At 42.8% G+C, this 17,375-nt stretch overlaps 1 protein-coding gene across 1 annotated transcript in view; it reads right to left on the reverse strand.

The window, feature by feature from the left end:
- ZFYVE1 (zinc finger FYVE-type containing 1) overlaps positions 1–11,133 on the reverse strand; it is a 55,037-nt gene extending 43,904 nt beyond the window's left edge. The window contains exons 1-2 of the mRNA XM_077909887.1: positions 10,885–11,133; positions 8,353–9,277 (exon numbers count right to left, since the gene is read on the reverse strand). Coding sequence (XP_077766013.1) covers positions 8,353–8,865 — 513 coding nt within the window. The 5' untranslated portion in view covers positions 8,866–9,277; positions 10,885–11,133. The remainder of the gene's footprint in view (positions 1–8,352; positions 9,278–10,884) is intronic.
- Between the last annotated feature and the right edge of the window lie 6,242 nt (positions 11,134–17,375).

Consider the following 17,375-nt stretch of genomic DNA (forward strand, 5'->3'; position numbering starts at 1 on the left):
TACAGTTCTAACTTCAGAAATGGTCTCATGGGAGCTCCTCCCAAAGCAGGCACAAACCGCCCCTCCCCCATCCAGGAAAGTTAAACCAGCTACCAGAAGCACTTCCGTCATACACAATCTCAAGGATAAACTCAAGGATGCTACAGCCAGGAGAGATGCATCCACAGGAAAAACATAAGGTCAACTTAGTAAGAAATCTGCCTGTTAAATTAACCCTGGTTCCAAAAGCCAAATGTTTGCCCAATTCCAGAAAAATCAATCGCTTTAAGAAAGTAACAGACCAGAAAAAAATAGAATCACACAAACAGGAGGGTAACTTGAAATAGTTAAAAACAGGTTCCCTGAAAAGCTGACTCACAGTGGTTCTGATGGCTTATATGGGTCAGATTTTACAGTGTACCGAACAAAACAGCCTCCCGAGTTAAACGCTGGGACCCTGTTAGAACTGAACAAGCCCATGGCTGAGAAGGCTCAGAAGATGCTGGGCAGAAAGTGAAGGTACGTAATAGAGGCCCTTTCCTCCTCCTGCTTGCCTGAGTCATCCTCAACCCTGCATTTCCCAGTAATTCCATACCATGCCTTCCCCCTACGACTATTACCAGGCAAAAGGGGCTTTTAATTGGGTTTCTAGGAGTAGAAAGCAATGACGGGGGAGGGAACCTCTGCTACTCAGCCAATTATTGCTTATGATTTTGACAGACAGCTCCTAAGCAGATCTATGGGTTTTTTGTTATATTATACAGCACCCAAGAGTTAATACAGCAGCACATATATCCACATACTGACCAGAACTTGCGCTAACCAGCTAGAGTGCCAAAATTAGTCCTTACACTGTCATCGTTTGGCTGGCGGCAGAGCAAAAATGGGGAAGTTCCACACTTTAGATTGACTCCCTTGGCTCATGACCTATCGGCCAGAATTAAGCCCCCAAAGGTTTCTGCCAGCCTGTCTGTAAAATCAAGCCCCAGCAAGGTACCCTAAACCAGGAAGCAGAAGACACAGCCACAGGGGTCACTAGCAGATTAAGTCTAAGAAAGGGGCATAAAAATGGGGCTGACTAGCAGAGCTAGTTTGTGGTCAAGGATTCTCATACAGTATGAAAACATCCTCTGCTGGTTTCCATTCCAGAATCTCTCAAGAATAATGACTCCTTTAGCCAATTAAAAAAAAAAAAAAAAAAAAAGCCAGGTCCCAGTATTTTGAGCCACACTATTCTGGGACTGTAAACAAGTAAAGCAGCCAAGCAACGTGATGGGTCTTCTTAAAGGAACGGTCTCAGAGAGAGGAAGTCCACCACTGTGCTGGAGGAGGAATGAAGAAGGGTCTGTCTGGCCTCATATGTCAGAGTGGGCTGAGACTGTAGATTTCTGAGTCATGGAAGGCCTGCCCCAGTGGACACTTTCTTAGCTTCTCACTGACTGCTTCTGGGTCACTGGGCTTCCTTATCACCTTGCGTGTTCGGTGAGGGGACTTCACTTGACAAGTCTTGGGCATGAGACGCTCCTAGGCTCTCCTAATGGCCCAGTCAGGGGTCAATGAGCATGAAGGGCAAACAGATGAAATTGCTCATCAGCTTGCTACCCTATGTTCTCAGAAAGAAGACAGTCATGGCAAGTTTGTCAAAAAGGACAAAAAAGAGAATAAGGTGGTTGTGAAAAAAAGAAAAACTTACATGGGTTTAAATATATGCGTATGAATTTTAAAAGATTTAATTGTTCACTTTTTTCTCACCTATGTGATCTCCCTGGTTTTCCTCTCCTCCCTCCTCTCCTCTCTAGTAAACGTTCAGGTTAAGACAGGATGTCTGAATCCCTCATAAGACACAACAGATAGGAAAATACTATCCTCTTCCTCCACTAAGAATTCTGATTGTTAGAAATTTATTCTTCTAACCTTTGAGTTATTTGCTAAGGGTGTTGTCTCTGAGTTCAAGAGCTTATGGATGACTTATCAGTGTGGATCATTTACTTATTATGGACTCTAAATAATGGACCTGGAAGTCCTCTGGTTTTCCTAGCACAGTTCCACTGAGGCCTAGAAAAATCAATGAATACAGCAAAGAAAGTCTAGTCATTTCACTGGAGAGGTTACAAGTATGCCAAAAGACAATACTGATTTCAACTACATTACTTCTGGGGAGCAAACAGAACCGAGAGGGAGGAAAAACTGGTGTGTAGGTTACATTTTTTGTCCCTGGTATGTTTTACATGTAACCAGAATACAGATCTCCTATTAGACCAAACTTTCATCCGTTAAATCAGTTTCTCAATCGTAGCACCAATTGACATTTTGTACTAGATCATTTTTTTTGTGGGGGGCTGCCCTATGTGTTGTAACATATTTACCAACACCCTGGCCTCTACCCATTAGCCAGTAGCACATCCCCCAGTCATAACAACCAAAGATGTCTCTCGACATTGCCAAATGCCCTCTGGGAGAGCAAAATCACTCCTGATTGAGAACCGCTGTGTTAGATAATACCAAGTGAGATTAATTTAACTCTTCATTGAATGAATCAGGTTCTTAAAGACTTTCAGTTTTATCAAATCAATAAAATACAGGCCATTAAGCAGGTGTGATCTGTATAAACGAAATGCCAAGGAGTCACCGCTGAGAGTTCTCTCATTCCTCCCCCTCCACTCTGTAACAGCCTCCCAATGTCCATGTGATCACCAACCCAGAAGCTCTCATCAGTGTCTTTCCATCTTCCCAGTGTCAATGGTAACACCAAATCTAAGCCACCTCTCAGCTTATCTTCTACAATGGCCTCCTAAGTGATCTCCCTGCTTTTCCTCTTGCCCCTCCCCTCCCACCAGTCACTACTATCTAGTCTTCACATTGAAGCCATTTCTTGAAAACCTCCATCAAGTCATGTGACTTACTACCAGAAAGCAGTCTGGTGCTTCCCATTACACTTAAAAGCCACACTTTCTTCTACGGCCTACAAGGCCCCATATAACCTGGAACCCACTCTTTCCAGCCACAGCGGCATTCTTCCTATACCTCATACATGCCATCCACATTCTAATTGTTCCTACTGCCCTCTATTTCCCCCAGGTGGTATTATCCATCAGGTCTTTGCTTAAAAGTCATCTCTACAATAAAACTTTCCGACTATCCTACACAAGCAGCTTTTTACGTGTTTTATTTGTGTGACCTCTGCTTTCCCTGCTTGAATGGTAAGTCTATGACGCCATGGACCACGTCTTATTAGCCATGTATCCCTGGAACCTAAAAAGTGCCTGGCACACAATATATGCTCAACAACTGTGATGAATTAATAAATGCTTTTGGCTAATAGACCAAATGTGTCCATTTAAGAGCAACAAATGAATTCTTGCTTCTGAGACCGAAAGCAGTCTCTCCTCAAATTTAGCACTATAGTATACACTCAAATGACAAGGTAATGAAAAAATTCTCACTCCTAAATGGAATGTTGTTTCTAAAAGGAACTTTCAGGTTTTCCAAAAGAAACTGAACAATAGTCAAACCATAAACAACAAACCTTAGGGGACTCTAGGCCGTAGAATTTAAGAAGACCACGCATAAGTTACAGCCTACAAGCTTCTAAAATAACTCCTATTATTTTAGGAATAATAATTGAAACAAAACTGAAAACAGTCATAAACCCACCAATGTCTAAAAAGAAAAACAAAGATGGGGCCTAACTCCTAGAATCTCTACTATTGTGAGTAAACAGTTCTCCATTAACGCTGTCTTCGTGTGCCTGGGTGGCTCAGTTGGTTAGGCATCTGCCTTCAGCCCAGGTCATTATCTCACGGTCCTAGAATAGACCCCACATCGGGCTCCCTGCTCAGCAGAGAGCCTGCTTCTCCCTCTCCCTCTGCTACTCCCTCCCTGCTGTGCATGCATACACACACTCTGTCAAATATATAAATCTTTAAAAAAATTAAAATAACACTGTCTTACATTTATATACAGCAATGTTTTATTTGCGCCTCACAGCAGCCCTGAGGAGTTGGTGACCTGATGCTACCGGCCATATAATGCATCATCAGAAGGTTTAACTACCTGGTTAGAGACAACAGAAGTGTCATAGAGTGAGAATTTTATTTTATCTTTTTTTAAGATTTTAGTTATTTATTCATGAGAGACAGAGAGAGAGAGAGAAAGAGAAAGGCAGAGACACAGGCAGAGGGAGAAGCAGGCTCCACGCAGGGAGCCCAACGTGGAACTCGATCCTGGGTCTCCAGGATCAGGCCCTGGGCTGAAGGCAGCGCTAAACCACTGAGCCACCTGGGCTGCCCCAGAGTGAGAATTTTAGAGCCACATACTTGTGTTCAAATCCTCTGCCATTTATTGTAACTTGATCCTGGCAAGTTACTCTGTACTCTACTGTCCTCACCTACAAAACACAACGCTCTAGATGAAATGTTTGTGTCCCTCGAAAGCTCAGATTGAAATCTAACCCCTAATGTGACAATTTTAGGAGGCGAAGCCTTTGGGAGGTGATTAGGTCATGACGTGAGGTCTTCATGCATAAGATTAGTGCTCTTATAAGAGATTCTAGAACTCTCCTCCACCATCTGAAGACAGAGAGAAGGTAAGAGGGCTGTCTATAAATCGGGAAGTCAGTCATCACCAGGCACTGAATCTGCTGGCACCATGATCTTGGACATGGTGGGATGGGAATCCTCCAGAATTGTGAGAAATAAACTTCTGTTGTTTATACATTATGGAATGGCCTATAATATAATGGCATATGGTATTCTATCATACACAGCAGCCCAAACCGACTACAGTTTACTTCATAGGGTGCAGTAGGTGAAATTGCACCCCCTACTCACCACATCCTAATTTCTGAGACCTGTGAATATGTCACTTTATGTGGCAAAAGGAGCTTTACAGATGTCACTGAATTAAAAACCTTGAGAGAGACAGTGCTGGATTATCCAAGTGGGTCCAACGTAATCAAAGTGTCCCTGTAAGAGGGAGGCAAAAGGGCCAAGAAGGAGATATGACAAGAGAAGCGGAAAGACAGAGAAAAGGACAGGAAGATGTTACATCACTCTCTTCGAAGCTACATGATGGGGCCACAAGCCAAAGAATGTAGGCAGCCTCCTGAAGCTAGAAAAGACAAGAAAATACTTCCTTAGAGTCACAAGAAACACAGCCATACACAGACCATTTTAGGACTTCTGAACTTCAAACGATAAGAAAATAAATGTGTGTTGTTTTAAGCCACTAAATGTGTGGGAATTTGCTACAGCAGCAATCTGAAACTAATAATAGAGTTATTATCGAGATTAAATGAGCTCATACATGTAAAGTGCTAAGAACAGTTCCTAATAACCATTATTAAGAGTTTTTCAGCTTTAGCTATTATGAGTCAAGATCCTAGAGGACTCACTGAAATACTTCAGAGGCTCAATTTGGTAATATCTATCTAATTTTAAATGCATACATCAGGGGTGCCTGAGTGGCTCAGTCCATTAAGGGTCTGACTTCAGCTCAGGTCATGACTTTGGAGTCCTAGGATCAAACCCCAAGCTGGGCTCCCCCTCAGCAGGGAACCTGCTTCTCCCTCTCCCTCTCTCCCTCCTCCTCCCCCTCCTCATGTGCACATGCATGCACACTCTAATAAAATCTTTAAAAAAATTAAATGCACATATCATGTGACAAAGAGATTCCATTTCTAAATAGATTTCACAGGACATTCAACATATCCTTGTTTGTAACTACTCAAATTTCCACTAAAAGGCTAAAATTATAGAAAATCCATTCACCAAATAGTAGGCAGCCTTTAAATAAGAAGGTAGACCTCAATGTACTGATAAAATGTACTAATGTATCAGGACGCCTGGGGGCTCAGTGGTTGAGTGTCTGCCTTCAGCTCAGGGCATAATCCTGGGATCCTGGATCCAGTCCCACATCAGGCTCCCCACAGGGAGCCTGCTTCTCCCTCTGCCTATGTCTCTGCCTCTCTCTCTCCTGAACGAATGAATAAAATATTTTAAAAAAAAAATGTACTAATGTATCAACAAGCTATGTTCTTTAGTGAAAAAATAAGCTCAGGGACAAACAGCATATTAGATTCCATTTTCATTTAAAAAGAATAAGAAAAAAAAGAACACATACATATATTCATAAATACGTGCCAAAAATTCTAAAAGGGCATGTAGTTCATCGTGGTGATAGTTCTAAGGAAGGAGACTAAGGGGATGGAGTAGGAAGGAAACTCTTGCCATCATATGCCCTTTTGTGTTATTTTAGGTTTTAACAGGTAGGTGCATGATATCCATTTTCAAAAAACTGAAGATGAGGGACACCTGAGTGGCTCAGTGGTTGAGCATCTGCCTTGGGCTTGGGGCTAGGGTCCAGGGATTGAGTCCCACATCAGGTTCCCAGCAAGGAGCCTTCTTCTCCCTCTGCCTGTGTCTCTGCCCTCTCTGTGTGTCTCTCATAAATAAACAGATAAAATCTTAAAAAAATAAAAAAAAAAAAAACTGAGGTTGAGATGTGACATCACTGACCTATCAACAAGTATTTATGCACTGACAATGTGCCGACCACTGTACATGATATAGGGCCTAAGACATGGTCCTGATCTCCAGAAGTTCACATTCTGGCTAAATTCATAATTCTGATTTGTATTAGACAATCATCTAATTGTTTTGGACATTGACATTAGAAAACAGAACCAGACATTTCTCTCAAAGAATTTTCCACTGTGACTCTGGGAAAACAAATCACCACCTAAAAAGAATAAATTCTATGTCTAATCCATTAGTCCCAACCAGTGCTGCTTAAGCTTAAGAAACTGTTACTTCTCGGGAAGTGGCCAAGAAAGAAACCAAAGCAGTAGAAATCTTTATAAACAACCCAATTACATACATTATTATACACTGCCAGAAAAAAAGATGGGACAAATATTATCTCTGAGTAGTTGGATTTGTCTTCTTCATTACACTTCCATATATTTTCCTAATTCTCTACTAAGGAACATGTATCCGTGGCACATCCCCCTCCCCTCAAAAAATATTCTTTTTGGTGCCAATACAACATCCATGAGGATTACTGCTCTGTCCCCCAATTAGAGCATAACCATAATGAAAACATTATTGCTAACAAGGGAGGCAGAATGGGATCTGGGTCACTCTTCCATAACTCCATTAGTTCCTCTCAAGCAATAAAGAAGTCTGTGTTAGCGAAGTATTTAGCTGACAATGGAATCATGATGTAATGCATTTCCATAACCTTACCAAGGAGGAAAAGGCAGCTGAAAAATTCTTCATCAGCACTGGAGGGTTGTCAAACAGCAACTGACAAAGGTTCTCCCCCAACGTGGAGACTTGAGGAGTCATCGCTGCTGATAAGTACCGAGTTGATGTGCCACAAATACCCCATGACACTGACAAAAACATCGAGCTGGTACTGGACACTAGATGCCAGGCCCTGTGATACGGGCCCTTCCATTTCCATTCCTTACTCTCTTTCAATCTTCTCAACTACTACTGTAAACTACAAGGGAGACTGAGGCATGAATTTCAAATCACTCTCTATGGTTACACAGTGAGCGGTGAAGCTAGCAGGGAATTCAAGCAGTCTTTACTCCGAAGTATTGACATTATGCTACCTTCACTGAAAAGTATAAATGCTATGCTATCCCTTCCCCATTCACCCCTAAATGTCACCTGCCGCCATCTCTCCAGCTTGGTTGCATCACATACTATCTTTGCCCCAACTGGGAATCCAATAAAATACTCTCCAGTCCTTCTGGAATGGCAGGTGCCCTTTTTCCTTGACCAGCCCATACATGAAAAGAAGAGGCCATCAGCAGAAGACTTTCCTTATCAGAAGGCACTTTTTGAAGATCGCCCCCCCTCTTCTAAATCGAGCTAGCAGGTTTATGACTTGCTGCCTGGCACTCCCAGGGGACCCACTGCGTTCCCTGCCCTGCACACACAAGCCCCTTGTCATCACATTTATTCCCAACTTGCACAGTGCTCTCATTCAGAAAGCTGATCTAAGTCAGGTCTCCTTCACAATAACCCTAATAACAATAGTAACAGCTACCATATTCTGAGTATTGATCATGTCACAGGCTTTACAAACACGGTAACACTGCATCCTCACAACCGCCTGATGAAGTAGGCACGGTCTCCAATTTATAGATGAGAAAACTAAGGCTCAGAGAGATAAAGTAATTCAGCCCAACGTCACACAACTGGTAAGTGATGAAATCTGACTCTGTGCAACTGAAGCTTTCAGGGCTCTCGCCCTTTAACGATCAAAATGTGAGCTCTTCTTGGACTTTCCTTTGGGGAAGCTACCTTCCAAAAAGAGATGTGCTCCACAACCACATGACTCCTACTTCACCCACAGGCTCACCTGAATTTCTTCATTTTCATCTACCAGGAGGAAACTCACAACCTTCTCGGTCATCTTCTTCCTCCTGGTCTCCTCATCCAGTTCTTCTTCCTCCAGTAACTCCTGGATCTTAGTGACATGGTACACAGTAATGGGGTGTCTCCTTTTGTTACCCCCAGAATGAGTCCTCTTCTGGCACTCCAGGCACAAGTTGATCTTACAGGTCTGGCACCTCACAGCTGCCCTCTGCCTGATACCTGGCGAATGCCCATTGGTGCCCTTGCAGGGGTCACAGTAAGGGACATGGCCAGGTTTGAGTCTTATCCGCTCATGGTTTCTCAGGCGCTCCTGCCGATGGAGCTCCTCCTCGCAGCGGAGACACTGCAGACTGCAGCACTCATCACACTCAAAGACCGCTTCGTCAGTCCCGCTGCATGCATAACTTTCCTGGCACATCAGCCCCGGATTCAGGCCCTTCTCTGCTGGGGAAGTCTGAGCACTCATACTCAGATTGGCAAGGAAATCACCTACCATACAACGGTCCCTGGGCTTTCCCCAGGGGTGGAGGCAAAGGCTTTGAGTCTGAGGACTGCAGAGAACTTTCACAGGATTCTGAACACCTTAAAAAAACAAAAAACCTTCGGTGTCCTATCAGAATTCTTCATACGCTCACAAATGTTCAAATTTTTAAATTTTCTGCTTTCAAGATTCCTGTATCAGCAGCAACGTTGATTTGGTTTGATGGTTTTATCTTCCATAAAGTGCAAGCAAACTGGTGGTCAAAGTTAACTTGAAAGGGTCTCTTATGGCTATCTGAGAGAGATTCGATAGGTTCACTGAGGTGGGCTCATCCGCTGGGCCTCAGCCACAAGGTTTGGGTAGTGAAAGAGAGTGGTCAGGAGCTTTGCAATATAATTCAACCTCAGGTCAATATTTCAGGGGATACCTAGAATAGAGGAAGGAAAAGGATTTCACTCATCTAAAAACTCATCTAAAAAACAGAAGTGCACCTTAAAAAAGAAAAAAGAAAAAAAAAAGATTGTGATTAAATAAGAGACCAGAACTCCTGAGAGAAATCTCATTCCTGCTTGTAAAATTTACACAGGCTATTTCTGATCCCTAAAAATTTCTTCTCAAATCGTGGGCAAGGCTCCTCCTTTTGAAAACAGCCACTGGGGACCCTTGAGTGGTTCAGAGGTTAAAGCGTCTGCCTTTGGCTGGGGGCATGACCCTGGGGTCTTGAGATCAAGTCCGCATCAGGCTCCCTGCAGGGAGGAGCCTGCTTCTCCCACTGCCTCTGTCTCTGCCTCTCTATCTCTGTTTCTCATGAATAAATAAATAAAATCTTTAAAAAAAAAAAAAAGAAAGAAAGAAAAGAGCCACTCAGCCACTATCTCTAGGCCCAAAGCATTTCAGAGACTTTTTGTCTCTTTATTTCACAGACCAAAATTCTCTGTTCATCCAGTTATTAAATTTGTAAGCAAAATCATTAAGCAAACAGTCCTTGGAGGGACAACCCTCTGCACTCCCCCATGCTGCAACACACACTTGTGAGGAGAATAAAGAGGCCTGTAAAAACCTAAAGAAATGATAATAACGTAAACTTTAGCTCCATCAAAGTTCGTGGCAGATCTAGTTAGGTCATTTCACCTCTGGACAGACGTCTATTAAGGACCTTAACCCTGAAAACAAAAGTCACCATGTCGTGTTCAAAAACAATAAAAAATAATTACTGTACTTCCTTTTGTCCCTTCTCTAAATGCAAAAAGAAAAAAAAGGGGGGGGGAGCAACAGGAGACAAGAATTCTTCCTCTATGGCCCATTGCAAGCCAGGCCTGCCATGAGTTAAAACAAATAATTTTTCTCTTTGTGTCACTCAAAAACAAACTTAAAAATAACTTCAAAAAGAAAAAGGGGGGTGGTGGTGGTGGATAACTGGGGCACGAAAGAGGCTTTTGTCACTTCTACAATTATATCCTTAACCCCCCTCAGCTTTGACCTCCATCCTAACACCCCGACAAGACAAAACGTAAAGCTCCCCTTACAGGTATTTACTCCTCCCTCTCCTAATCAATCTATCAATCTTATTTTTAGACAAACAAGGAAGGCGAGTGGCTAGGAGACCTTATTTACACCCTAACCTCAGCCATGTCCAACCGGCTCCCACAACGGAAACAAAAATTGGAATTTGCCACAATTCAGAGAAATCTGAAATCCACCTTCAGAAGAACACCGACCTCCCCGCCCGACCGGCCAAGCAAACAACCTGCCCACTCGGGCCCCCACCTCCACACCTCCCTCCACCGGGGATTCCTCACCCTCCCTTTCTCCCGGGGAACACCAGCACAGCCCGAGGGGCACGAGCAGAGCCTAAACAAAGAAGGTCCCCCCAAATCCACCCCCACGCTAGCAGAGGCCAGAACTCAATCTATTGTTTATACCACCCCACCCCCACCCCAGCCGCACCCGCGCCCCCCCCCCCCCGGGACTATCGCTGGCCCGGCGCTGGGCCGTGCCCTTCCCTCCCCGCCTGCGGCGGCCCGGGAATCCCACCACGGAGCAGCTCGGCCGTGGCGAGGCGGCGTCGGGGGACCGGGAGCCGCGGGAGCCGGCGGGGGCGGGGGCTGTTCCTCAGGGCACCCGCGGATCCATCCTCATCTCCATCTCTGCCCACCCCCCCCTCCTTCTCTGCCTCCCGGGCTTCCTCCTCTCCTGTTGTCAGTTGGGATCAGCTGATCGGAGTGAACTTCTCCCAGCTCAGTCTACCAGGAAGGCGTGAGCAGTGCAGTCCGGGGAAAGGAGAGAGGGAGGGGGTGGAGTCTTACGCCGGCGAGGGCGGAGAAGGGCGCGCCTGGCTTCCTGGGAAATGTAGTTCCCCGGACGTAAGTCCTCCCCCGCGTCCCGGAAGTCAGGGCTCTGAATGACTACAACTCCCAATACGGAAGAAGTCCGCTCTTCCGAGGAAGCGGCGAAGACCGCCGGCGGAGCATTTCGGGACTTGGAGTTTTTGCCTTGACTGCGGTGTTCGAAGGTTTCAGCGCGTTGTTTTGGGTAGTGGCCGGAGAGGGAATGGCGCTAAATTAGACGACTGATGTAATGGGGAGTATAGTTGAGGCAAATGATTCGGTTTCAAATAACCCATATTGCACACCATTCCCTCAAAAATATGTAAAAACAGGCACTCTCCTCTTCCCTAATTTCACCTTGTGCAAGTTAAAGACCAGAAAGAATTAATAAAAGAACATAAGTACTCTGTCGGAATTTCGTTTTCCTTATAAGGGTATTCTCCAAGCCGAATTTTTTTTCCTTACCTTTGACTTTTCGACCTTTTCGTACATTGTTTTAGAACTTCTGCATTTGTATCTATCTTAGACGAGGTTCATTTACAGACAAACTAACGGGCTATGGGGGTGCAGGCTAATGGTTAACATTGTTAATCTGGCTTTTCTAAAAAGCCATATATTTGTTTAGTGCTTTCACTCTTTGCTTGTTTGTTTGTTCTTGGAAGGACACTGAAAGAAAGTCTTATGTAATGAGCACTGGTCTGAGGTGCAGGAGACTGAATGCTTGTTCTAGAAAGCTCCTGGGTAAGTCATTTACCCTCTCCATGAAATAAGGGAGTTGTACTTAATCAATTCTGAAGTCTCTGCCAATTCTAATGATCTATGATTCTATCTTGGTAATTGTTAACCCAGTAGAGAAAACTAAGGTTAAGTGACTTGCCAAATCACACAGCAAACTATTGACAAAGCTGGGACAAGAATCCATCTCCTGACTTAGTCACACACTCTTTTATTCAAAGGACATAATTAGACCAATGGTAAAAACCAAATCTATGTAATAATGAGTGAGCCCTCATTATGAGGATTATAGTGCTGAAAATTATGTTTTCCAGACTGGGCATATAGCCAACAGTTGAGCTAACTGCACATGACTAACAATTTTTTCCCTATGCATATCACAAACCAGAATATTAAAAACAAGCTGTCTATAGTATTTTAAAACTTCAAGTTTCAAAGTGGGATGAAGAAACCAGGGATTTTATTTGGATTTTTGTTTGTTTGTTTTTTGTTTTTTTTTAAGACGGATTTTAGGGGTGCCTGGCTGGCTTAGTCCATAGAGCTTGCAAGCCTTGATCTCAGGGTCATAAATTCCAGTCCCATGTTGGGTGTGGAGGTTATATAAAAAATCTTAAAAAAAAAAGAGGGGGGAGGGATTTTAATAAGAGAATAGATCTTTAGCTAGGCTCTTAAAAATTCTCTAGAGGGGGTGCCTGGGTTGAGTGATACTTGGTTTCTGCTCAGGTCATGATCAGGGGGTCATGAAATCAAGCTCCATGTCAGGCTTCACACTCAGAGGCCAACCCTGCTTGAGATTGTCTCTTTTGGACTGCTTCTACCCCTCCCCCTGCTCACGTTATCTAAATAAGTAAATAAACAAACAAACAAACAAATAAAATCTTTAAAAAAAAAAATCCCTAGAGAGTTTTATTCCAAAGCTGACACTGTAATTTTTTGTAGGCTTAGTATTTTGCTTTATACTCGTAACTACAAAATGAGGATATATCCTGGGAATAAAATCTTACTTATTCCCTTTTGAAGCCAAGAATACCTATTTTAAAGTTTATTTTTTAAAGTTATAAAAATAAATAAATAAATAAAGTTATAATAAACACCCCTAAAACTGTGGAATATGGTTGCCTCCAAGGAGTATAAGTAAAATTAGTAAGAAGAGAAATTTCATTTAAATCCATCTGTACTTTTTTTTAAAGATTTATTTATTTTAGAGAAAGAGGAAGAGCAGGGAGAGAGGGAGAGGGAAAGGAGGAGAGAAAGAATCTCAAGCCGACTCTACACTGAGTGTAAAGCCAGATGCTGGGCTAGATCCCACAACCCTAACCCTATGACCCTGAGATCATGACCTGAGCCAAAACCAAGAGTTGGACGTTCAACCAATGGCACACTCCATAGACTGAACCAACCAGGCACCCCAAAACACATTTGTACTCTTTTAAAGTTTTTCACTATATAAGTGCAATTATGTCAATAATAATGAAAAAAACTAGTTTATTTTTATTTAACAGATAACTGGAATTATGAGACCTGTTTCTGTTGTTGCTTGTTTTTATTCATTTCCATTCTTTTGCTTATTTTTTACTATGAGCTGCACTTAACTTGGAAAATTATTCATGGGAATTCTTTGAGGCCTAGGATAAAGGTTTATTCCTCCAGAGAGGATCTGCTTTTGCTTCTACCAGGAGGGACCATGTTAAGCTATGTTCACTGTTTGGAATTTTTTTTAAGTCGCCAGGAGATGCATATTGGGTTACATATCCCTGGGAGGGCTGTCTTATGGGTCCAGTGCCCCTTCTACAGCTCCCTTCAATCTCCTCCTTCCAAGACAACATTCTTTCCAATCTGTTAAATGGTCTATTTATTTATAATTTACCCTTACACCAAAACTGTAGCCCTTTGAGATCCCCTTTTAGACTTCCCACTCCCACCAGGCACTGGGCTTTATCTTCTGTCCTACTTGGCCCTCAAGGCCTAGAAAAACCAAACTTAAGTTGCCAATTAAGGAATATGCCTCAAGGTAAAAATGACATCATTGCTCCACTTACTCTGAGATCCTGCCTTCACCTAGATTTTAGTCTGATAATTACTTCTCTTTTTGTTGACTCTTCAATATTTTACCAACATTTTTGTTGTTTTCAGAAGGATGAAATGTTTGCCATATTCTGAGTCATATAATAAAAAAGGAACAATCCAGCTAGTCTTTAGTTCAGAGAGGGAACTGACGATTAGGGCCCACGGTCAGCTTCTGGGTGTTGGCAGTGTTCAACTCTTAACCTAGGTGTTGCCTACACTAATCTTCACTTGATAATTTGGTTTCAAACAATTGTGTATGTCTTTTGCACTCTTTCATTTGTATGCTATCTTTCACCATAGAAGATAACATTTTTTAAATTTTAATGAGGTAAAAATTAAAGTGAAAGTTAACATAAGAGTAAATTCTAAGGGACACCTGGGTGGCTCAGCAGTTGAGCATTTGCCTTCGGCTAAGGGCATGATCCCAGGGTCTTAGGATCAAGTCCACATCGGGCTCCCTGCGAGGAGCCTGCTTCTCCCTCTGCCTTTGCCTCTGCCTCCTCTATCTCTGTGTACCTCTCATAAATAAATAAATAAATAAATAAATAAATAAATAAATAAATAAATAAATAAAATTTTTAAAAGAAAAGAGAGGGCAGCCCCGGTGGCTCAGCGGTTTAACGCCGCCTTCAGCCCAGGGCCTGATCCTGGGGTCCCAGGATCGAGTCCCGAGTCAGGCTCCCTGCATGGAGCCTGCTTCTCCCTCTGCCTGTGTCTCTGCCTCTCTCTCTCTCTCTCTCTGTGTGTGTCTCTCAGGAATAAATAAATAAAATCTTTAAAAAAAACAGAGAGAGAGAGAGAGAGAGAGTAAATTCTACAAGGTAAGCAAACCAAGGCCTTGTACTTAATAGAATCATTTCCTTAAGTTGTTCAACATTACATTTCAAAGATCCTCACAAGGGCACCTGGCTGGGTCCCTTGGTAGAGCACATGGCTCTTGACTTCAGGGTTATCAGTACGAGACCCACACTGAGGGTAGAAATTACATCAAAAAAAAAGGAAGGAAAGGGTCTTAACAATATTTAGCCACAATAGGAAATATAAAACAAGTAGAAGACAGGTTTCCAGGCTTGTGCCCTTTGATCTTCCCTTAATATAAACAGACACACACACACACACACAATTGGTCTTTAGCTACTAAAATACACATTTCTCTTAATGTTTTAAAGATTTATTTAAAAAATAATAATAAAATAAAATAAAAAGATGTATTTATTATTTGAGAGAAGGAGGAAGGGGCAGGGGCAAAGGGGAAGGGAAAGAGCAAATCTCAAAGCAGACTCCCTGCTGAGCACAGAGTCCAATGTGAAGTCCTATCTCAGGCCCCTGAGCTCACAAACCAAGCTGAAATCAAGAGTTGGACACCTGACCCACTAAGCCACCCAGGCCCCCCTAAAATAAACATTTCTTTTTTTTTAAGATTTTATTTATTCATTCATGAGAGACCCAGAGAGAGGGGCAGAGACATGGGAAGAGGGAGAAACCCTGTGGGGATCCTAATGTGGGACCCGATCCCCAAACCCTGGGATCACAACCTGAGCCAAAGGTAGATGCTCAACCACTTAACCACCCAGGAGCCCCTGAAATAAACATGTCTAAGTGGCTACATCCAGGTATCCAGTATGGCTTAAGATAAATCCAATTCCCAAATTCCCAAATGGTGCTAAGAGATGACGTTCATTTCCTTGGTAAATTTGCCAGAGCCCAGAATCTAACCTTCAGCCTTACATGTACAGAATTTTTATTTTATCACTCACCTCGAGTGGGTTCTCTCTCTCTCTCTCTCTCTTTTTCTCTTAAACAATCTTACCAGATAGAGGATGCCAATCCAATAGTTTAAAAATGAAATATTACTGATACTCAGACTGGAATGCTCAAAATTAACACAGCACATTTGTTCCCATGATAATAGTTCTCATGACAATAGTCCTATGGAGAAGCCTGCTGAAAAGGTACTTGGTGAGTATAGAATCAGAACAAGAGAAAAGTAGTCAGATAATTGAATATGTATGGTAAAAGGCTAACATGTATAGACCTCTTATTAGAGATAGTCTTTGTCCAGGGAACCAGGATAACTGAATTCTAAAGTTACCTTTCTCTTTGAAATTATGTAGCTACCTACCAAAACAGAACTCAGAAAGTACTCTGTATTTAAGAAGAAAGTTGGGATCCCTGGGTGGCGCAGCGGTTTAGCGCCTGCCTTTGGCCCAGGGCGCGATCCTGGAGACCCGGGATCGAATCCCACATCGGGCTCCCGGTGCATGGAGCCTGCTTCTCCCTCTGCCTATGTCTCTGCCTCTCTCTCTCTCTCTCTCTCTGTGACTATCATAAATAAATAAAAATTAAAAAAAATTTAAAAAAAAAAAAAAAGAAGAAAGTTAATCGATAGGATAGCTATTAGATATCTTAGGCTTGATGAGAAGTTTGGAACATCAGGCTCAAAAACTAGTCAGGTATCAGGGTAGCAGTTAGCAAGAATCACACCGTGCAGGTTAGGGTAGGATGCCATTATTAGTGTTGTCTCCACCGAATACTTTCTCTACTGCACTCTCTATGATCTTGCCACCACTGCACTCTCAACTACAGCAGAGGTATCAAGCAGCATAATGGCCTCTAGAGATGTCCACATTCTAATTCTCAAATCCTGTAGATGGTACATTACATGGTGAAAGGGACTTTGCACATGTGACTAAAGTTAAGGATCTTGAGATGGGAAGAGGGTCTTGGGTTATGCAGGTGGTTATGTGATCTAATCACAGAGCAGACAGCCTTTCCCAGCTGTAATCATAGACATGATGACAGAAAGAGTCAGAGTTCCTGGCTTTGAAAATGGAGAAACGGAACCAGGAGCCAAGGAATCCTGGGCTGGGGGAGGAGGAGGGAGTGGCTAGAAGCTCGGAAAACTTAAGGAAACAGATAATCCCCTCAAACTGGGGAAGGAACACAGTCTTGTCAACACCTTGATTTTACTCCGGTGAACTTGTATTCGGCTTCCGATGTATGAAACTATAAAGGTAGCTCTTCCTACCTATGGGTCCTGTCCCCTTGCTTTAAAAAAAAAAAAAAAAAAGTAAGTGGGGAGGCTGAGTGGCTCAGTCGGTTAAGCATCCAGGGTCCTGGGATCAAACCCCACATATCCTGCTCACAGGGAACCTGCTTCTTTCTCCCTCTCTCTCTCCATCTACCCCTCTACCCTGCTCATGCTCTCTGTCTCAATCTCTCTCTCAAATAAATAAATAAAATGTTTTAAAAAATAAAGCATAAAAAAAAGCATAAGATAATAAATCTAGTTTCTTTTAACCTATTACATTTGTGGTAATTTGGTACAGGAACAATGGAAAAGTAATACAGCAGCACTGCTGTGAATAATTTCTAAACTTTTCTGCACTTTTATAT

The sequence above is a fragment of the Canis aureus genome, chromosome 9 (genome assembly GCF_053574225.1).
Source record: "Canis aureus isolate CA01 chromosome 9, VMU_Caureus_v.1.0, whole genome shotgun sequence".
Lineage (NCBI taxonomy): Eukaryota > Metazoa > Chordata > Mammalia > Carnivora > Canidae > Canis > Canis aureus.